At 49.1% G+C, this 23474-nt stretch overlaps 1 protein-coding gene across 4 annotated transcripts in view; it reads left to right on the top strand.

The window, feature by feature from the left end:
* Window positions 1-198: 198 nt before the first annotated feature.
* The window catches only part of Adcyap1r1 (ADCYAP receptor type I), a 111123-nt gene continuing 87847 nt past the window's right edge, over window positions 199-23474 (top strand). For 3 of the 4 annotated variants that reach the window (XM_057762788.1, XM_057762781.1, XM_057762774.1), the window contains exon 1: window positions 199-349. In XM_057762788.1, the coding sequence (XP_057618771.1) occupies window positions 231-349 (119 nt within the window). In that variant the 5' untranslated portion in view covers window positions 199-230. The remainder of the gene's footprint in view (window positions 350-23474) is intronic. The other variant, XM_057762803.1, reaches the window with a different exon arrangement.

Raw genomic sequence — 23474 nt, 5'->3', positions numbered from 1 at the left:
TTGAGAATATGTGGCTTCCCACCTGTCCCTCAGTGGGGAGTCACAGGTGTGTGACATACATGTTCACAAGCAATTCTGGGGCTCTGGCTTCCCTGCAGCAAGTTGGTGGGTCTGTGAGCCTCCCTCCCTCACAGGCATTGCATAAGCAGCAGCAGCAGCAGCCCCGAGTACATTCCCATGGTTACCAGGCTGGGAAAGGCTGGCCGAGATGGCATCGCCATGGCACCAGCATGGTCCACAGCTCTGATGGGTGTGGCTCTGGCATGTGTAGCTCTGGGCTCTTGCTGGACAGATGGCCTTCACAGTGTCCCTCACAGACATCCAGTGGCCGTGGATCTCATGATGTGAGGTAAGCAGACGGGAGCAGTCTGGGTGGTGTATGAGGGCTTTTCACGTCCTCCAGCTCCTCACCGAAGGCCTTCAGCCACTAACACAGCAGCCTTGCTGTGCGGTTGCCTCTGAAGTTAACCTTTCCACACCGAAGGCTCAGCACATATCAGATAGGCCAGGTCACAGCACTGCCTGTTGTCCGTGCCCCTTACTCAGGCCCCTAGGAATGTGGAGCGTGGACTCCATAACCGTCTGTGTCCTGCCACCCTCCAGCAGCCTATGCCCGGGGTACCATAGCGTCAGGGATAAGAGCTCCAGGCCTGGCTCTGTCTCAGGAACAAAGACATATGAGATGCAGATCTTCAGGGTGACTGAACTATCAAAGCAGCAGTGGGGACAGGCGTGAGGGGAGAAAGCCTGGTAAGGAGGCCAGCAGGGAGGAGGGGCACGATTCTGGTCATCAGATCAAATCAGTGATGGATGCTGTACGAAAGTGGCTCAAAGCTGGGCTCTGTGGTGTGAGAGCACAGGACTCTACCTGTAGAAGGTGGTAGGGTGGAGAACAAGGCTTCAGGATGGCATATGGGGCCCAGGAAGCCTTAAGAGACAGGCCTCTCACAGTGAAGCCAGATTAGCTCAAGTTGTCCCCTGAAACGCAAGTTTGCATCTGTGATTGTGCCATAAGATATCTCACAAGGGTTGCTCAGCTTTTCCAGCCTGGTTCTCAGCTCCACAAACGGCGGCTTTGTTCCCAGCAATTCTTCCACACTTCGGCTGTCATTCCACGCCTCCCCTTCTCCTTCTCAGCCCAGTCAACCAATCAGATCATCCAAACCAGCCTAACCAGGGTGTCCTAACCCTTCCTCTTGTCACTGTTTTCCATGTATAAGCTGTCTCAGGCCACACCAGGCTGCCTGCAGACCCTAAACTGAGACCCTCTTGCCCTTCCCAACCCACGTGAGAGCGATAAAACAGACCTTGTCACCTCCCTGCTGTGGCAACTCTTTGGAACAGGAAGTCACAATGTGTCAAGCCTGGCTAACCTTTGAGGACGGCCGTGAAGGTGCAGTGGGGTGGACTGTGGGGCTAGACGGCAGGGAATTCACAAATGTGACCCCTCCACAGATGGAGAGGGTCATGGTCATGATCCAGAGCAGATGTCTCTCTGAAGCTGTTTCGTGTTGCTATGACAAAATACCGGAGGGTGAATGATTCCTAAAAGCCAGACACATAATTAGCTCACAGTCCTGGATGCCTAAGGACATGGGGTCAACATCTCAGATTCGGTGAGGACCTCTAGGCTATCTCAACACATGGTGGGTACGTCACACTGGGAGCACTTGGGGAAGGGGGAGGGAGAGAGCGTAGGGCAAGACAGAAGGGGAAGGCTGCATCAGGAATGGCTTTGCAGCACCCTGTTCTCTTGCCAATCAACCCATCCTGCATATCAGCATTCGCTCCTTCCAAGAGAGGTTCTGACTTCATTATGTGCCCTGTGGCTCCACTCCTTAAAACTCCCCCAACTTTAATGCTGCCACCTAAGGTCTTCCAGCACATGTTCTTTGTGGGATGCAGTCAAGCCATGAAAGTGTCAACATGATGTCCAATGACACCCAGGCATGGGCACACAGAGTGCTTATGAGGAAAGAGATAGGACATTGCTTTCTATTCTGGAAAACCCAGGTGGGAGAGAGAAGAAAGACACTGGCAGGAAAACGGGTGGTTCATAAAAGAGAGCCCTTGTCCCATAGAGTCCCATTATCTCCATTGTCTCTGTCCCTGTTGTCAGACCCATCATTTGATATGGGGATGGGGGAGGGTATACTGTGTGTGTTTGTATAGCATATAGAGTTCTCTCTGGTAGAATGAACGCAGCACAGGGTGTGGACACACGGATTGGCTGAGAACCCTGGTCCTGAACAGGGTGGATGTTCATTTGAGTGTGCATGTATATGTGAGTGTGCACGTGCAGGGATATTCATGTGTGAGCATGAAAATATTGGCGTGTACACACACATAAGAGAAAGCCTGTGTCCCCAATGGAGAGGCACATGTGTGAGCATGTGCCTGGCTCTGTTCTGATGAGGGCTGCCGGCTTTCCAGCAGCTGGAGTGCTTGCTGTACTGACAGGGCCTGTAATCACGGGAAATTACCCAGCCCCGAACTAAAATTAAGGCTGAGGCTGCTGCCACAAGACCTGCTTACAGAGCAGGCTCCAGGAAGAAACTGAGGGAGGTGTCTCTGCTGGGAGTTGGGACTTCTAGGGAGGACAAGGCCTGGCTTAGAGGCACGAAAAGCAGAAAGCCAGCAACCGTCCAGTGCCAAGGGCCGTGTTGCCTGCTTGCATGCTGCCTTTCACTTCCGGGTCCCACAGCTTAGCATCCCTCTCCCTGCCTGGGAGGTAGCCATGGTCCTCTTTGCCTCTGAGAGGAGAGACTGAATCTCCCCTAGGCTGAGTAGTGGCGTTTCACTGCAGCTCTTGAAGGACGGGGCTGCCTGACAGGAGGAAGGTGCCTGAGGAGGGAGAAGGCAAGCTCTCTGGCTCCTGTGTGACTGAGCAGTGTGGGTCTTGAAGGATTTCTCTGCTTTTTAATGCTTGGTGGGTGGGTGCAAGATGCACCAAGAAGAAACCCTGGGGTCGGGGCTGGAGAGATGGCTCAGTGATTAAGAGCACTGGCTGTTCTCCCAGAGGACTCAGGTTCAATTCCCAGTACCCATATGGCAGCTCACAACTGTCTGTCAGTTCCAAGGAATAGGACACATTCATACCAAACAAAGTTAAATAAATATAAAAAAGAAAGAAACCCTGGGGTCCCCAAACAATTCATTCTCCTGGCTCTATCTATCCCCGTGGTCTGGAGCATGACTTCCGGAACCCACACCGCTCTCCACGGAGCTCAGGGAACCAAACACCACTCCATTCAACCCTGTTCCCAGGGCCTATGGGCTCAAGGCTTTCCCGCTGAGGACACTGCTGGCATCTTGTGTCTCTGCTAAGATCTCTCTGTGAACTTGTGAATGAATGTGAGTGACAGTGGGTGGTGTCTGAAAGGGACTCTGGGCCAGGGTAGATGGTTAGCCATAGGTCCGCCTTGCTCCTACCCATCAGTCCCCAGGAGAACCTAGATCACTGGTGTGGAGGCTATGGAGAGAAAAAGTGCTAGCCCAAGGCCCCATATGGCATTTGTTGGCATACAATCTGCTGGCTTGCAGCCAAGGACTGGCTGCATCTGACTGAGCAATGAAGAATGATTCGAGTGCCAGGCGCTGCTCTAGGACTCGAGTGTGCGCAGGCATACCATTTAAAGGGCCCACTCGTCACCAGCTCCGCTTCACAGGTGAGGAAAGAGGCAGCCAGTCTCGTGATTTGTGCACAGCTGGGTGGCAAGGGGACGTGTCCCCTCTACTAGCGGCCTGGCAGTGAAGTTGCCATGTGATCTAGTATCTGAATATGTTTGAATATGTCCAAAGTAGGTACTCATTCTGCATAGCCCTCTGAAGATGGCTCTGCTCATCAGATATATCCCTTTTCAGACATCCTAAAGCAGCACCCTAAGTTGTGCCTGTGCTAGACATCAGCTGTCTTGCTCTGTGTGCTTGGTCCCATGGTGTCCCTTTGAGGACTTGGAGAAGATAGCCATTAGGCTATGAATGTACACTCCCAATAGCCTATGCCAATGTTTGCCAGCTGCCACATGGATGCTGGGACCTGAACCTGGATCCCTTGCAAGAGCAGCCAGTGGTCTTAACCACTGAGCAATCTCCAGGGCCCCCTGTTTCACTTTTTCCATTTCATAAAGTTTGGAAAAATTCAGCCCATTCCACAGATAAGAAATGGAGACCGGGAGAACTTCATCTGCTTGCTCAAAGTCTCAGGTCTTGGGCTCAGCTCTGGGTCACCGGCTCCATCTGTCTGCAGCTTGTACACCTGTCTGGGTATCCTGACGACAACCAGGTGTGGGGCCTGACCATGTGGGTCATCTTCTCTTTCCTGAGCCACAGCTCCCGTCGGGTTCCCTTGGGATGCTCCCTAGAAGGACTGAAGGATTCTGTTGGCTAGAGGCAATAGTTTCCCCTGGCAATTTTTGTAAGCTTGCTGTGGTGTGGGGAGTGGGCCAGGCTGAAGGGGGGTCCTACCTTGTTCAGCAAGGTCTGTTAAGCAATCCTCGGACCCAGACTTACTCATCCCCAGGCCTTTGCTATTTTTCTTTCCCACTCAACTCACAGCGAGCAGCCGGAGGCAGGTTGACACCACATTTTTGGGGAATGACATAGCACAGGAACCCATACATCCTCAGAGAGCCTCAGAGCCCAGCACGACTGCTCCTTAGGCCTGCCTCCTTCTCTCACGGGTCCAAGTCTCTGGTCTAGGATTTACTTCCAGGGCTATTGTGTCCTGTACTCTTGACCACTTCTTTCCCAGTGGGGTCCGACTGAGGGGTGGAGTCACTAAGTAATACAATAGCTGGTCAACTCCCCAGCCCACTGCCTGCCCCTTCTGATGCCGTGGCCACTCAATTCTTTGCCAAGCCTTCCTTTTCCCCACTTTCCTTACTTCGTTCAAAGCAAAATGCTGAGCACATGGAAGCCTTGGGTGCCATGCCTCTGGACACTGTCTCTTGTTTTGACTTCCTTGGCTTAGTTCCAGCCGGCAGGTCTGTTAACTGCTTCTGATCCAGGGTCTTCGTACCTGTCATTCCCTCAGGTGCCTGCATGGTTCCCCTCTTTACCTCAGTGAGGCCTCCTGAGCAGATGACTCCTTTAGCCGCTTCCTCACTTCCCAGTTTTCTGTTTGCCACCTCCTATTGAAATATAACTTATTTTAGCTTTTTATTGTTTGATTGCATTGCGATATGTGTTCCATAAAGGTGGAAGTCTTTGTTCAGTGTGTTCAATAGCACCTGGCCCAGGGTAGGCTTTAGAGAAATGGGAACATACTGGCCACAGACATAGGCCTGTGGTGTGTCCTCTGCAGGCAAGACTCCAGGCGTGATCTCACCTACTGGCTGTGGTGATTATTAATTAATCCTAACCACTAGATCACCAGGGACACGTGATTATTAATTAATTTGCACCGTGTCTTTCCCATCATAAATGCCGAGTAAGTCTTTATCATGAGGAAGGAATGGCATTTTTATGACATGAAAAAGGAAAGAAAATGCTTGGAAATGAGATCAGATAAAAATCGATATGAAGAAGATTGAACTCTGATTTCTTCCTTAACTTCCCCCAAACTTCCCTTTTAAGTTCCTTGAAGCCAAGATCACCCGACTCACCTGTTTCTGATGCCTTTCTTTGCCTATGCCCTTTTCCTTTGTGGGATCCTGCTTCGGTCTAGGACTGGGCTCCATACCACTTGCTGCAAATCTGCATGAAGCGCCCTAGGTCAGGCTTTGTAAGGAAAACTGCTCACACAGACCTGCCAGGAAGAGAATACCTGACCTCCCATCCCAGGGTTCCCAGCAGGGGGAGGCCAAGGGCATAGGCTGCAATGGTTTGTTCCTGGCTGGGACACTGTTCCCTTAGGCACCACAGACATTGCTTTGGCTCTTCGGGACTCAGAAACTGTGCCAGTGACTAGGCAGAGAGAAAGCAGTTTGACTATGGCCACACAGGGAACCTGCATCCAGGCAGGGGCTGAGATTTGACCTCTTGCCTCATTCTGAGGCTTTCCAACTGCCTTACATGTGTTCTTGGTTCCCCCAGAGAATGCCATGGCCTGACCCTGTTAAGCCTTCACGGCTGTTTCAGCATCCCTGGGGCCATGGAACTCAGTGTTGCTGGGGCCTGCAGGGCTGGCTGGAGGCGTGGGAGTCAGGGCAAAGCTAGTTCTCATCGCGGCCTTTACATGATCTGGACTCCCAGGCTCCCCCTTGCCCTTTGAGGATGGACAGTCCTTTCTGAATGTCTCCGGGGAGACCACTGCTTACCTTCTTGGGATAGAATCTCCCAAGAGCAAAGAGAAATCTAATCATCCAAGCTAGAGAGGCCGTAGATACCTTCTTGCCATTCTGGAGATGAGGAACTGAGGGCATCAAAAGGAAATGGTTCAACCAGGACCATGGCCAGAGTCAAGGCAGGTGTGGTTTACACGCTGAGGCCCTTTTCTTTCTTTGGCTGGTGTCCTGGCATCTAGGCATCTACCTTACGTGCTCAGTGACAGAGGACCTCCTAAGTCAGTGGTATTTAGAACTTCCTGTCTGTCCTTGCTCTTCTGATCCAGGGTCAGGGGTCAAGTCCACACCATGGGCCCTTCTTGCTTTCTTACTTGGTGCTCCAAGAGACCCTCACGGTCTGGGTCCAGAGGGGGCTTAGGTCTCCACAGACACACAAAAGGTCAGAGACAGTGTTTGCTCATCTTTCCCTCTCAGGCCTTCAAAAACTGTTGGAGTTCGGCTATTCTGTGTGCCAGAAACTGCTCCAGTGACCAAAACGCTTGATGAAAACAAATAATACCAGACCCCAAGGACTTAATTGGCTCCTGACTTTGACTCTTTCTCACCCACAGCATAGTCTCTTGCAGCTGTGAGGCCAGCAGCCAAAAGAGCAACTGGCCAAGGCAATAAGGAGACAACAAGGATCCGAAGCACAAGAGGGGGTGAGGATGGGGAAAGCCACAGCCAGGGTTTTCTCCGCCCACAAATTACAGGGCTTCCTTTTGACCCTCTCAGGATTGGAGGCGGAGGAGTCTTTGGGGACATCTGGAACATCTGGTAGCTATCCCTCCCACAGAAGAGAACAAGGCAGCGGACAGGAAGGAAAAAACAGACCCAGGTATCTTCCTGCTCCCAAACCTTAAAAACTGCCTCCACATCCTGGTGGTCTGACTTTCTCTTGAACACCCCAAGACCTCAGTTTCATCTTCTGACCTCACCTCTCAGCATGGGCCTACTCCTACACACTGTAGAGCCTGCTTGGAAGATTAGAGTCCCACAGGAACCCAGGCTGAGAGGCAAGGGTCCGAGATGAGAGACTGAGATGTGGGAGGAGGATCCACCAGAGGCGGGGAGGAGACGAGCTCAGCTTTGGAGAGTGAAGGAGGAGCTGGGTAGAGGTGGGACAGCAGAGCGGTGAGCTCACAGTTCGTGAGATGGAATGAAACAGCTGAAACTTAAAGACTGGAGGTGGCATAGGTTGCTCAGTTCGTTCCCAAATCCACATCCTGAGCTTTCAAACCTAGTGTTTAGAATGTGTTCATTTAGACATAGCACTTTCTTACCTGTGTTTTTGGTAGTGCTGGGTGAGGGTAGAACCTAGGGTCTCACACATGCTAGGTAGATGCTCTACTGCGGAGCTGTACCTGAAGCCTAAGTAGAACTTTAAAAGAAATTAGTAAGGGAAAATGATATCACTGGGGAGGCTCTAAGCCGACATATTGGTGTCATGATGAGAAAAGGTGATCAAGGCGGAGACAAAAAAAGAAGGGAAGTCACGTGAAAAAGAACTATGTCCATAAGCCAAGGAGTGAGGTCTGTGTCCATAAGCCAAGGAGCACAGCCTGCCAAGGCCTTGATTCTGGCTCCTAGCCATCTACAACTATGAGGAAACAGATCTCTGTTGCTGAAGCATCCTGACCAGGGTGTTTGTTACAGTGGCCCCAGCTAAGTCATCTAGGAGTCAGACTATTGGATTATGACCCTGCTCCTTGTCTCAGGCGTGTGTGCCTATGGGCCACGTGGAGAGTCCATTATCCCAGGACTCTGCTGGGAAAAGGCAAGAGTCCTGGCTTATTCTTTCCATGTGCTTGTGTCCAGTGGAGCCTCTTGTATGGCTGAGGCTCATCCAGAAGAGAAGGTGATATTATTTATATGAAGATTGGGCTGACCTTTGAAGGGAATTGGTGAGTTATGTTTGCTTTCAATTATGTGGGGAGAAAACAGATGCAACATTGCCAGCGCAAGGAGATGGACCAGACATAGCACAGACGCTGCTTCTTCGTGTGCTCTTAAGGGAGGGAGGTGCCGTTTTTACTCCTTGAGCCAGCAGAAGGCCTATGAGGAAAACATCCATAAATACACATCTCATGCCTGGGTGGTATCATTCACAAAAGTGGATGTGGCAGGCGCAGAAGGGAGACATTAAATGTCCATGGCATAGCTCTAAGGTTTTCCTCTAGATGCTAGAGACTCCGAGTTTTAACCAAGTAACTGTGTCATCCTTATCAAGCCTCAACAAAGCCCAACAATGCAACATAGTTGCTTCCCTTGCTTTCCAGATGAGAAAAGGGAGGCCCAGAGGGAGTCTGTGACAAAGCCTACAACAGATGCTAAAAAGAAAGAGCCAGGTGGTGGTGGCACAGGCATTAATCCTGGCACTCTGGAGGCAGAGGAAGGTGGAACTGTGTGAGTCTGAGGCCAGCCTGGTCTACAAGAGCTAGTTTCAAGACAGCCAGGGCTGTTACACAGAGGAAACCCTGACTTAAAAAACCAAAATAAATAAATAAATAAATAAATAAATAAATAAATAAATAAACAAATATATAAATAAATAATAATAATAAGAAAGAGCAACACAGTCAGGTGTGCTGGGATCGTGAAGACAGAAGCCCAGGAAGAGGTTAGGCAGCAAGCACATGGGCCACTCCTCCAAAATCTTGCCCTCGAGAGGGATTGTTCGGACTTTTACTAGATTACTAGTAATCTTACTAGATTACCTACTAATTACTAAATATGGCCTGCTGCATCACCCATGAAGCAAAGCAATCACAGTGACCTCAGGATACCATGAGGCAACATGCATGCAGCGGCCCCTGTGATGCCCACGAAGAGATTTTAGTATAGCAGCCCTGTCAGCCCCCTAGAGTCATTAGAGTGACCCCCACGTGGATGACATGTACTCAGAAAGATATTGCTCATTCTGATCATACACAGATTTGTTTTTCTGACAAGTATGACAATTCTTTACTTCGCACTTATTTTATGTTGGGTAATATAAGAATTCCAGAGATGTTTTAAATATATGAGGTATGTGTGGGTTCTACATGAATACCATGCCATTTTGTTAAGAAATTTGACCATCTCAGGACTTTGGTATCCAAGGGGTAATTTAGAAGAAAGCCCATGTGGTTACTGGGGAGACAGCGATCCTACTAACATGTGGTTGGTAGGCTTGCTGCTGCCATGTCTCAGAGGCGTCTACATCTATTTCTCTAGTGGTTCAGCATGCAAAAGCCCAGAGATCTGTAAGAATTACTTCTGTTTCGTTGATCTTTGTGTGACATATCCAGAAACCTATCCTTTTTAAAATCGTGTTGTTTATGATAACAATGTTAAACCCCAGTGTGACACCTGCTCTATTTGTTACTTCTGCTCTTTGCTAATGGATTTGGGGACCAGAGAGTCCCATCCAGTCTTATCTAATAACAATTTCTGTGAAGGCCATTTTACCTCCTGAGCTTCAGTTTTTCTTCCTTTCCTTGGGATAGTAACCCAGGATCCCCCATTGATTCTTGGGCCTGCCTGCCAGATGTGGGGGCTGCGGGGAATGACTAATGTTCTTTGGTAATCCCCAGATGACTCCTGTCAGCTCCAGCAAACTTGGGCTATTTCTGGAAGATTTGGGCAAGAGAAAGGACTTGGTGTCACTAAGTGGGTGAATGGATAAGACCCAATTGGCTGTGGAGTTTTCCTCCCGGAGGTTCAGAGAGATAGGGTGTGGACTTGTGTGTCTTCAGGGGCAGGGGGAGCGGGCGAGGACGCATCCCAGGGTTGATGGGAGGCCTGACACCCACACCATGGCTGCTGTGGGAGGATCTGCTCTAGTTTCTAGCCAAGGCCCTGGGTTTGCAATCAGGCCCGGAGCAGTGGCCAGAGGAAAACCAACCAGAAGCAGTGCACTGTGCCACTTTTCCCTGGAAGAATGCCGAACAATGCTGAGGATGGCCATACTCCTCGTTTAATAAGGCCAAGGAAAATGGCCCGAGAAACTGAAGAGATAAGGAGGGGACCATTAGTGGTCTGTGCCCTCGGCCAATGTGGTGTCTCTGCTGTGTTCACAATAACTGCCACCTGAGAAGGTGTGCTCTTCTGCCTCCTGCTGCGTCCTCCAGGGAGGGAGGCTGCTTCAAGGAGCCACACTGTGTAATTATAGGTTGGGCCAGAAGAGAGACAAGAGGCAGAGGGTAGAGGGTGACCGCAGAGGCCCTGGGGAAAGATGATGGTGGCGTAGGGAGGAAGGAGGAGCGACAGGACCCTGTGGAGGCCTATTTTATTTCTCAGCTGATGGTATGGGGTGCCAGAGTGGTATCTATGACCACCACTGTATCCCCTCATCTGTGTTTCCACGGAGGATTCTGGGAGAGGTTGCATCTTCCGGCCTCTCATCCGTAGAGGTGGGAGTTGGGCCAGCTTTGGGAATCCAGCCAAACTTCCCCCATCCCAGACCCTCCCTACCTCTGACAAGGAAGAGCCTGTCACCAGGAGAAGGATAACACTCCCGTGTCCAAGTCTTCACTTCACTTGCAGCTCGGCACTAATCCAATTGCTGCCTCTAACCTAATTCTCCATTGTTGCTAGAGTCCTTTGCTTTGCCGATATTAAAACTCTTTTCATTTAATTGTGCAGAAGATAGATCCTCCTTGGCCATCAGGTGGTAAATATAGAATGGCTGATGTGTAGCTCTAATTTCTTCCCTGGCAGGCCTCCTGCATCTCTGAGTAATTGGGGACTCAGATCTTATGGAAGGAAGGAGACAGGAAGGGAGAATAGGGACAGGCCTCCTGCCCTGACATTGTTAGGAGGTCGCAGGTAAAAGGCAGTCTGTGCATATGTATAGGGCCAGTAGTTTCTCTACTGCCCCGAAACACATACGTGTCTGGTGTTTCTGAACCAAAGGTGACTAAGAGATGCTCATCCATTGTAAACAATGTGTGGGGCCACATTATCGGCCAGAGCTGGGACCACTAGAGAGGGATGGCTTGGATAAGCTCCTCACCCTCACTCGAGGCTGGATTGCCCATGTCTCTGTGCAAAGTCACTAAAGATCCACATGATATCACAGTTCTTCTATTCTCTGAGGTCCCGTGTGACGGTGGACTATAATCTTGTTTGGTGACTACAGGGTTTCTCAGTAAGATAAAGAAGGGCAAATATCAGTGCAGGTGTATTGATCTCCAGCTGGGAGGGGGAATAGGATGTGGAAGATGAGGCCACTGTGTTCCCATAGGTGGGGAGAGAAAGCATATCACGGAAGGTTCCAGGGCCCTTAGCATGCTCTGACGTCTCTCCTGCTCATCCAGGAGGCAGGGATCTCAGTCTCAGTTACTGATGTGGTCCACAGTCACAACTAGTTAAGGAGGAAGAAGGAAATATCCTTGGATGAACCACTGGTCAACAGGGGGTCCTGCTTAGCTGTGACTGCAGCTTCCTGGAAGCTCAAGTTTTCATGACTCCCGTACGCTCTGGAAAACACAGCAACCCATTTGGTTTTCTCGAGAGAGTGGTAGCATCCCTTGGGCAACATGCTCGGCTCTCTGAGCCTCTAGGCCCCTCCTTCAAGACCACGGGTGAACTTGAGTTTTTAGACTAGTCTAGTTTCCCATCAGCGGCATCCTTGCACTGTTGTTTTCTGGCTTCTCCTGTCACCCCTGCTCCTTATGGACTGGTAAGAATATTTCTCCCAGGCTGGGCCTGGGTTGCCTTTTCTTCTCTCCAGCCCCACAGTTAGATATGGGTTCAACTCAGAGTCCACCACAGCTGGACTCTGCAAAACCTGACTCTCCACTTCCCTTGGTGCTGATCCAAGACCCTCAGAACAAAGGGAGAGGATTCTCAGGGTTCAAGTAGCTATGGATCCCTCTGCACTATGGTCCCAAAGACACCAAGGTAGTGCTCAAAACTCTGGCCTGGACTGGTCTCCATTGACACTTATCTCAGATCCTAGGACCCAGCATTCCAGCCTGCAGGTGACTCTACTTGCTTGTCTTTCCATTTTCAGAACCAGGAACAGCAGGACATGTGACTGCTGGAAACACTGACCTAGATGGCTCATTCACAGTTGTATCAGGGCCAGGATCCATCATAGCTCTCAGATCCTTTCTGTTCAGACAAGGGACCTGAGGCCCAGAGGTGGAGTCTAGAAGGTATACTAGTCCTGCATGGCATCCTAGGATCCTGACCTTTTAGATTCTGATCTGGGACCAGCATTCCTGTTGCTGCAGTAATAAAAATGAGCACTTACAGGTACAATGGTCCGAACTACAGGCATATAACTCCATCTTCATCCTTTGCCAGCTGGGTGACCACCCACAAATTACCTGACCTCTCTGGCCATTAGTTTCCTCATCTATAAAATGAGGGTGACAGTGGTCTCTGTCTCCTGCGGTGGCCCGAGAGGCAAGAGATAGCCTTTGCAAAGCCCTGGCGTAGCATCTGGAAAGTGCACATGATAATTACTTATCTCACACTTCCCCTCCAACCAGTTCAAACCAGAATGAGCACAGCAATTCCAGCAATCCGCGAACAGGCATTTAATTTACTGCCTTGGAAAATGGAAGGGTTCTGTCATCAAGGGGCTATTTGGATGGCTTTCCCAAGAAGACAAGATTGCACAGATGTCTTTTTCTCTGCCATAGAAGTTTCCTAGCACTGGGAAGGGGCAGCAGAGTCACCCTGTCCCTCTTGAAACTGTCCACACGCAGGAAGGAGAGAGAGAGAGAGAGAGAGAGAGAGAGAGAGAGAGAGAGAGAGAGAGAGAGAGAGAGAGCTATAAAGTCAGGCTTCTGCTGGTATTCCCCTGGGAGGCTTCCAGAAGTCAGGGCTGCCTTGGCTTCTGCATGCCTTTCCCATCTCTTCCTTACTGACTTCTGCTGCACGGAGGTTACTGAGCAGGAGGAGCCTTGCTCCATGTCTCAGGAAGCTTTGTCACAATGCTAAGCAAAGATGTGAGTTCTTCTCCCCAGGGGCGAGAATTGAGGAACGTCACTTGCCTAGCACAGAACACACAAGGGACACCACAAGCTCAGAATAGTAGCTCCTCTAGCTCATGGATCATCCCGAAAACTCCAGCTTGTGGTTCAAGATAAACTTACGAATGAGACATAGCATAGTAAGAGAGATGGACAACTGGTCATAAGGAATAGTCATTGAATACTGCCATGAAAGTTAGAAGGTCACAGTCATTTTCTTGCCAGAATAACTTAATGTACTGGGCCCACATATCCCATGATGACATGATGTTTAGGTGTCAAGATGAAATGAAGGGGATAGTGCTGGAGGTCCTGCTACGTTCTGGAAGACAAACCATGTGGTGCTGAGAGAGTGTATCTGATAGCCAACATGGCTGTTCTGTGGCCAGTGGGCCAGTGGTAGCATACCCAGAGTGCACATTAGATCAAGGGAGGATTCCTGGTCCCAGGTGGGTGTGTATGGAGCCGAACGGCATGAATGTCATCCCAGTACCCAGAATAAGTTGTTTAGTTCTGGAATTTTCCACTTCGTATTTTTAGCCTGTGGTTGAGTAACAATAAGTAACTGAAGCCACGGAAAGCACAAGGGAAGCCACTTGTAATATTTTATTAACATCATTTATTAAAAACTTAAAAATCAGTTTTAAGACTCCACAAAGAACAAAGCGTCAGACTTTTAAACAGAATGTCATCAACCATGTGCCTGTGTCCCCTGAAAGCAAGAGCCTCCCACCTAACTTGCCTGACCTTCAGGCTCAGCCCATCTCAGGCCAGTGTGGTCTGTGTCTCTGAAAGTAGAATCTGGGCTTGCAAAGCCCCACAGTAACTCAGCTGTGAGAGGACCCAACCCTCCTGCTTTGAAGGAGGAAATGAAGGGAGGGCATTCAGCTGCAGAGAAGGCTGAGGCGTGATCTGGTCCCTTCCAGTCCCTTTCAGGAGACTGGAACTGGTGAAGTCAGCTGCGGGTAGACAGGAGAGCCTCTGCCCAGGGCCCTGCCATTCTACTCTCCTGCATCTGTCCTATGGGGATCTTACTGTGGTTCACATTTGTGCAGAAACTTTTAGAACTACAGCCCAATGCAACGGATGCACTTATTTAATCCTTGAGGACACTGCGATGCAGTGTTTCCCGCTCAAAATATCAGGAGTCCTTTCTGCTGCTTGGCCTCCTCTGCCAATTTCCAGGCCCAGCCCGCTCTTCCCAGTCTTCTCTGTAATCATCCACTCCCGTGGATATACTTGTGAGGGATTTTTCTTAATGAGATAATTTGAAGTGGGAAGACCTGCCTTTACTCCGGGCCACACCTTCTGTGGCAGCCTATATAAAGGGCATGGAAAAAGGAAGCTTTGGCTCTTTGCCTGCTTGCCCTCGTTCTCACTGGCAAGCCCACTCCTTCATTGGTGTTAGAACCCACGTCTTCAGGATTCGAGAGTATACTGAAGACCAGCTGAGACATTCAGGCTCATGGAGCAAACAACTGTTGGATTCTTGGCCTTTCCATTGACAGACAGACATTGTTGGACTAGTGTTGGACCACAGCTTGTAAGCCACTCTAATACATCCCTTTTTGTTACCCCCACTTCTATCAGTTCTGTTCGTCTAGAAAATCCTGATTAGTACACTAGCTCTTGGTTTCCCTCTAGAACTTGATGGTAAGACTCTGTTGCTGAAGACACCTCATATTTTGGCCACTGGACATGGAGAAATCCAACTGGTATTGATAGGAACACTTCCTCCCTGTTGGCTAGGTTTCACAGTACTGGAAAGTGATTCTAGGGGAGAAAGTCACCAATAATGTTATCTATGTATGAACCACACAAGTTACAACAATGACCAAGCCTGGCAAGATAGGCCCGTGGGTGTGGTAGTGGCACTGATGTTATTGGGGTAGCCAACTGCCTTTTGGTTGGATTTTAGGCTTGCTCTACAGCAGAAAGCACATGCCTGGGATATAAATTTGGCCAGCAACCCATTTCTGGGGGAGGTCATAAACCCTAGGGGTGATCCTACTATTATTTGGTGAATGGACATAATATCAAAGTGCCCTATAGCTCTCTACTAGTACAGTTCCCAGTCCTTATCAGAGAAGCTTCTTTGTGCAGTATTTGGTGGTTCACACAGAAGTGCACAGATGGTCAAAGTGCAGAAAATGTGTCTGTGTTGTGTGCTCTATAAGTGGGGCATCTATAGAATAATACCCTTTACCCCTAAGGTTTAGGTGACATCACAGAAGAGCAATTGTGACTGTGGTAAGGGCCAGAGGCTCAGGAGAACCAGGTGACTAAACCCCTGTACTCATGAACTCGCCACACCTCTGGTTACCTGAATAAGGCAAACACAGAATCAAATGAAACAACATTCCAGCCTGAACAGGGCAGGAGGTCATGAGCCCCCATGCCTAGTTAGGAAGATACGGACAGTTGATGTCTGCTAGGAAGGAACTGCCAGTTTTCTTTCTCTAGCTTAAGGAGGGGATACTCAGACTCGAACACAAGAGAATCACAGTTTTGCCATCTCACCATGTCTGTGTCCCCAGAAACGTTTTAATCCCCTGTTGTTCATTCTTCATCTTGAGAGTTTTGCTTCCTCTTTTCAGTTGACTCCTCTATGTCCTGACTGCAGACTTCCTATTCCTTGGTTCACTTCCATCTTTGGTGTAGCCATTCGCCAGGAACTTTCTAAGAAATACAGTGTTTCATGTCTGTGTCTGACTACATCTATTTCTCCTCTTTTATTCATTGTTTTCCCCATATGACGAATGCTTTGATAAGATATGGAACTCTAGGTTGCAAATGAGTTTCTCTGGAGCCTGTGAATGCTTCAGTTAATCACGTTCCGGTTTCCAGTGTTGCTGTGGAAATATCTGGTGCCCTTTGAAGCCTTGTCCTGGGTACACGATCAGTTCTTCCTCTTGTTTAAAAATTTTCTGTCCCTGATGTTCTGAATTTCATGCCTTACCATGTCTTCCGTGATTTGTTCCATAATTCATGGGTGCTTTCAAAGCAGAGACTCACATCCTTGAATTCCAGAAGATCTTATATCTTCTCTTTTAAGCTATCACTCCCTCCACATCCTCAAGGCTCTCACGTGTTGAAATCCCTGTTAATGAGATGTTAGATTTTATGCATTGAAATACTCATTTTATATCTTTTCTTACTCATCAGCTTGTACTGTTTTCCAAAAAAAATTATTTTACCTAAGCTTTCTGCTTTTCAACTGAACGTTGACTGTAAGATGTGATATTTTTCTCCTTATTTTCTAAGAATTTTGCTTATTCTCTGGGTATTCAGTTAAAAGTAGCATCCTGTTTTTAAAGAATGTTTCTCCAATACAATTTATTAATTTTTTAAAGACAGCACTTCCATCTTCAGTTTCTCCAACTACCTGTCTCTGTGTCCACTAACTCGAGTCCTCTATATGCATCTTCCTTTGCTTCTCTCCTTGTCTCAGACCCTTCATATTGGAGTCATCTCTAAGGTGTGAAGAATTCTCTAAAAGTTTATATCACAGACAGAATCACTGGTCAGCTGTCAGAGACTCTGTGCATAAACACAGCTTGCCACTGCTCAGCTTCTCTAGAGGGGTTCAGGTGACACAGTGGTTTGAGTAAGAATGGTCTCCCTTGGGCTCATATATTTAAATACTTGGCCCCCAGTTGGTGAAACTGTTTGGGAAGGATTAGGGCACGTGGCCTGTTGGAGAAGGTGTGTCACTGGGGGAGTCTGAGGTTTCAAAAGTCCACATTGTACCAGGTTAGCACTGTCTGTGTCTGTGTCTCTCTGTATCTCTGTCTCTCTCCTCCTCTCTCTCCCTCCTTCCCTCTTCTTTTGGATCAGATGTAAGCTCTCAGATGCTGCTCCAGAACCATGTATGTCTACTATTGTGCTCCTCACCATGATGGACATGAACTCCAACTCTTTGGAACTATGATCAATGCCCCACCCCAGACTAGATGCTTTCTTGTATAAGTTGTCTTGTTCATGGTGTTTTATCTGTCAATACAAAAGTAACTAAGACAGGTGTCAAGCCTGTGTGTCTTTTTTTTGAGGTCTTTCCTTTAGAACTGTTAAATCTTTCCTGAGGGGATTTCTCTCCTCCCTTGTGGGTGCATTGGGTAGAAGCTGGATTCTTAAGTCCTCCCTCCTGTTTGGAACCCCTCTTTTCTCTGGTGCCTCATCCGCAGTGCCTCCTTACCACCCTAGGGATACCAAGGCTCAGCATCTCTGGCTTCAGTTGTTCTGAGAGTCACCCATCCAGCTCATTTAGGTGGGAAGAGGATTTAGAGATTGGTGTGGGGCACGTCTTATGCCTTTTTAAAGCATATGTGCACTATTGACTCTATATTCAGCTCTATTTCTGCTTCTGGAAGTTTCTGGAAGCTTCTGGGAAGCTCTGTGCCTTAAGGCTTTGAGGCATCTAAACAGAATCTGGCTTGCTGCCTGGTTCATCCTTTCACCCCAGGCACTTAACTTACTTTTTGTGGTCCTTCTTCTGGCTGTCTTTGACCTTTTTTTTTTTTGACTTCTTAGTGGTTTTTGCAGGGCTGGAGAAAGGAATATATAATCAAATGTGGTTACTCCATTGAAGTCTTTTGAATGTCTTGACAAGACCAGAGAGACCTCCTGACACCTCTCCACTCTGATAACAGAGACCTCTGCAGTCTGTTTCTCTCCCTAGTTCTACTCTGACCATGAGTTTGGTTTATCTCTTTTTCAGCTCCTTCCTTATCTTGTTTTCCTGCCTTCTTCCCTATCTCTCATCCTCTGCCTGAGCTCTCTTTAACACTTGCCACTGTGTTTTGCCTTCTGGAGAGCCTTCCTTAATGCTATCCTGACCCTGAAGTCTTCCTTAACGCTCTCCTGACCCGGCTTGCCAAGACTGGGGGAGTGATCTTGCTCTGCTTCCTTTACCTTGCTTCCAAGTCCTCCCTGGCCCCATCTTGCTTCCCATGGGATTTTCAGGTCTGGGAAGGAGGTATGTGCACAAAGTATGTGCTCCCTTCCCCCTATCTCTCCAACTGGGCCCAAGCTAGGGTGAAGTAGATTCTGATTTGTTGAACTCATAAATGAATGCTATAATTAAAGCATGTTGACATATAAATTATATACTTAATATATAATTATATAAGTCATAGATTGATGTTATAATTCATTTAAGGGAGCATTAATTTTTTGCTAACTTAATGAGCCTGTAGCCATGAATGAGTAAAGTCCATATTGGTCTGGGCAGAGGGCAGAAAAGGGGGAACCACTCAGGAGTGCTTAAAGAAGTCTCTGTAAGTCACCACGACCTGGCCTCTCTGAGACCCTCGAGAGAAAAGAGGGTGTGGAGTGAGCCTCAACAGTTCATCTTCTGTGGCCGGTTCGGTGCTGGGCATCCTTGCTTGAGGAGGTAGAGCTACATGTCCAGGCTTGGGGCAGAAGAACCATCACTGTGTCTGTGTGCCTCCTGCACTCGCTCCATCTGGTCTTCTGAATAAAGCCAAAGAGGCCGAGCCTCTCCACGGGGAATCAGAGAGTCTGGACAGTGTCTCCAGCCCTTTTCCACGACATCCTGCTGTTGCCCCTGCTGCCCTTCCACAGCATCGCTAAACTCTGAACACCTCACAGACATCCCCAACGCACTGGCCCCAGTACAGGTCTAGCTGTCTGCCTGGCTGGCGAGGTCTGTAGTGACCATGATTTGATTCCTACTATCTGACACATTTTCCCTCCTGGATTGTCACTGGCAGGAGCACAGAAAGGCACAGGGCCAAGACTCTGGAGTGGGCATCCAGGCGTGGCACAAGAATCCCTTGCAATCCCTGCTCTGGTTTTCTTGTGTATAAAATGTGTGCGAAGGAACACTAATTCACTGGATTGAGGTGCAGTTCAAGCACAAATTGCTGAGAACTCTGCCTGGCCCACACAAACCGTATGAAAGAAAGTCTTGCCTGTGATCACTAAGCAACTGCTTAGGAAAGATCTGCTGAGTTGACCGAATCAGGTGCTAACAGTGGGATTATCACTGCTTTGGCAACCACACACTCCCTATTGGCTTTGTGCCTCCCACTGACCTCTTTCAGTCTGCCCTCTCTTCTGGCTGCTTGCAACTTTGAGGAGGTCAAGCTCATTATGTCTGACACTGCTCTATTTCTCTGCTTCCCCTAGCCACACATGCACAAATGCACACAGATTACTGTGTGTGTATGAATACATGGAGCCAGGCACCATTTCCCTGGTCCCTATGCTCCAGTCTGCACATTCTCAGGGTTCCTTCTTTTCTGGTTCTCGCTGTCTGCAAGCTGCTGCCTAGGTTTGGTCATAGGAAGCTCTCACGATGCTATTGGCTCCATTATTTTCTTCCCTGGAAGCCAATTATGGTCCATTGCCTCTAGTGCTCTGAGAGGTTCCCATTACATTCTGTGACTCCATTACTCTCCAGAGCTTCTGGAAGAGGTCCCCACCCCGACTCATAGTGTATAGAAGCATCCCCACTGGTGGATGAACAACTAGAGTCCCACGTGGGCCTTAAGAAGAGTGTTTATCACCCAGGGCACAGAGACTTGCTTCTGCTTGGCTAGCTCCCTGCTCACTTAGGATGCAGGATTCTGGGGTCTTTGGGCTAAGCAGTCCTTCTGTTTGGCTGGGTCTCAGACTTTCGTTGGCTACAGGACCGAGCCTGTCTTTTCTGCTCACTCCTTCTGCACTCTTCCATTCTTTGCTCTTTGTGTCTCTAGGCCATTTCTTCATTGCCATCCTTAGATTTGAAAGTCCAGGGGCAGAGTTGAAGGTGAGTTGTCGTGTTCCATCAGCTCAGTCTGAGGAGCAGTACACGCACCATGCCTATCACCTGCTTTCCCCAGTTCCTGGGGAAAGGACGGGTGTAGGACTGAGCTCTGTTTCAGCAGAGGGTAAGAAGAGGCTTCACTGCCCCTCCTCTCTTAGCCTATCTCCTCCCCCATCTTTCATCGACACTCAATTCTTCAGTACTCCACCTGCTGCTGGACCACCTGTGCCCTGGGCTAAAAGCAGGATGTGGTGAGGAGCTGTCCTGAGGCTGAAGTGCTGAGGAAGCCGGCACCAGTCTATGCCGAGGGCACTGTCAGGAGCGGAATGTCCAGGAGGGAGCTCTCACTCCAGTCTTCCTTTTAGAGGGTGCGTGGTGCTCACCAGTCTACTCTTAGCCCTGTGGGACTTGAAGTCTCACCTCAAAGGCCTTTTCCTCAGGCCACTGGAAGCTTATCTTTTACCTTAGTGTGAATGAGATCATGCCTCTTCTATGAATGCATCCTTTAATTACTGAGGGCCCTATAGATGAAGCTGGAAATACCTTTTCTGAGCCTATATCCCAGAGCTGAGACCCCCTCCTCTGGGCCCCTGAGATTCCCCTCTCACCGTGATAAGCCCATTGCCCCTGGAAAAAGACACGGGGTGGACACACAGGAAGCTACAAGGGTGACTGTGGGCATGAGGGAAAAGAGAGCAGTCCCGGGGAAGGAAATGAAATCTCTTGAATGTTAGCACACCTCCCCTCTGCCTTGGCCTAGCCTCCCCAAATTCCCAGGGTTGTCTTTCTCTGGGGAGGGCAGAGGGAGGAAGAGATATTCTTTGTTTGGGGCCCCAGCCTGGCCTTGTGCCCTTTCCCTCTGAACCAAGGGTGATGTCTTTATTGTTGTTTTTGCAGTGTTTTTGGCATCTAGGGTGAACTCCAGTTGCCATGGCAACTCCAGCAAAAGGAAGAAGGGAGAGGGTTGAGGGGGTAGAATGTATTCCACTCTCAGCTTCTTTTCTAGGTGGGGGTCTACAGAGGGCTAACACTAATACTTTCCACAGAAAGACCCCTCAGCACCCCACATCTGCCCTGCCTGGGCCTGACTCCATGCTGACTACTGAACCTAGCAAGCGAGATTCCTTTTAGGGTGAAAAACAGGCTTTCATGCAGTTAGACTAGGGGGTGGGGGAGAGCTCAAGAAACTTCCCAGTTGGAGAATCACGCAGACCCCTCTGTCCTCCCAGGGCACAATGGAGCATCAGGCAGGGCAGGAAGTCCTCTAAGTGCTTAGTCAGTGGGAATTTCAGCTCTAGAAACCCAAGGCCAGGAAGTCAAAAAGGAATGTTTCAGGATAGACATGCCGCTGTCCTTTGTTCTGCAAGGACAGAGTCTGCATTAGAAAACGAAAAATAGATCAATCCTTTTATCTTCCAGTTCAATTTTTAACTTCTGGTTAATAATGCTACCATGTCAGAGAAGCAGTTTTGTGCTATGGTGACAAGCAAGACCACTGATAAATGGCAGCTGGCATGAGGAATGGGTGCTGGGGGAAGGTGAGTCTGTTAGTGGAGAGCCGTCATTCTGGGGAAAGGACTGTGGCCATCTGGTCTAGGGCTGCCTGAGTGTCTAGCTGTTCAGACAGAGAGCTGGGTGGTATGAGCTTCCTGAGTTTTGCTGTTTTCTTCACCTCAGTCCTGGGTTCTGTTCCCTGACTTGATCCACCTAGAGCTTGTTGTCAGATTGCAGATGTCGGCCCAGGATGTATCTCTGAACTGTTTATATGGGATGGCTTTTTGAAAAGACTCACTCATCCCATCTCTTCCTGTTCTGCATGGGGAAAGTGGGCCTGGATGGGTTTATGGATTCTTGGCAGGGCTCCAGCTGGGGGTCCCCAGCAGAGAAACAAATGGGTGGCCCAAGAGTGTACATGCTGCTGAGGGCACATGTGGGGCACCTCATCCTGTTGGGGGCAGGTCAGACCCAGAGGACCAGGGAATGAGGGTAACTTTAGTTCACATTTACTGGGGCAGGTGCTATAGCTAGCATGCTGGTGTCTATTGCCCGCCCTTTTGTGTTTCAAAGTTCTTTTGGAGGAGCACTTGCTTATTGCACTAGATGAAAACCCACTCTGACCTTACATCTTTTCTGCTCACCCCTAGGCCCCAGGAAAGATATTACTTAGCCCCTAACACACATTCCCCTCATCTAACTCAAATCTAGAGACCACAGCAGAAAGAGGGCCTTGGGCTATTCTGTCCTCCTTGACATGCCCATCTGATGACCAGTTCCTGATCCTTCCCCTCTGCAGGTGGGACAGAAGGAGCAAGTAGGAGGGGAAAAGAGGAGGGGAGTCTTGCTGGACCTGCTTGGCACCATGTGTTATCTTCTCTAGTGGAACCATCTCTGTTCTGACCCCTCAAGGGGATGGTATCCATCAAGGACAGTAATGCCCATTCACGGTTCACTATCACCCTCGGAATTCCATTCCTGGTCCACCCTACAGAAATTGGTCAGCATTAGATGCCTTTGGATTTGGCCATGTATGGGCTGTGTAACCTTATATAAACCAAGTGGAACCTCTCCATGTCCCAGTTTCTACATCTTGTAGAATAAAAAGTGAAGAGGTCACTACTTTGCATGAGCGGTCTTCCTGATGCTGAGGGGCACGGGTGTCGTCTAAATGTCAGACAAATGAGGAGACCTTTCTCTAGGTCTTTAACTGGGCCCCAAACACCAGAGCAATGCCACTTCTGATCTGCTGTAAGACTCCAAGTACGTGACCTCACTAGGGTCTTTAGAGCTCTTTGGCCTGCTCAGAGCCCTCCCATCTCCTGCTGTTTAGCATTTCTTATCCTTCCACCTACCAGGCAGAGGTAGAAAACCATGGCTTCTATTCTCACCCACAAGTCTTTCCCACAACCAACAGTGTTGGTCACGGGCTTGGTGGGGACACTAGATGACAGACATTCTTCTTGTTGATCCTCCAATGGTATTACTTTGCCTCTCAGTATAAGGCTGTGACTGAAAGGACCCTAGAGCTAAGTGAGTGTCTAGATGTTGGATACAGGGGTATAGGAAGATGGACCTATCTAGGTCCTGTTGGTGTTGGGTATAGTAGAATTTTCTGTGTTAGGAAAGAGACTAGATGGGGCCTCCTGGTTGGGGAAGAGGAGGCCTTGAATCTTCTCTCTGTTCAGTCAGAGAACTGGTGCAGCTACCTCTGAACCTTTACACTGTAGATCCAGTGCACCTATGGCCTTCATGCTGCCTGTGGCAGGACAGAGATTTCATGTTGGGAAGTCTTGCAACAGGCTCCCTTCAGGCCTCAGCCACATGCATGGAAGCCACTCTAACGAGAGCTAGGTCAGTCATGTTTCCCAGAATATCCAAGGAGCCTCCTCTGACATCTTAGCCTTCACAGGCCTTGCTTCCCTTTTCTACAGTGAAGGGAAAGAGCCACCGTGCCAGGTTCCTCCTTTCCTGACT

This window comes from Chionomys nivalis, chromosome 1, assembly GCF_950005125.1.
Source record: "Chionomys nivalis chromosome 1, mChiNiv1.1, whole genome shotgun sequence".
NCBI lineage: Eukaryota > Metazoa > Chordata > Mammalia > Rodentia > Cricetidae > Chionomys > Chionomys nivalis.
Note: the sequence above shows the minus strand (reverse complement) of the source record. Positions and strands in the feature narration are given on the sequence as shown.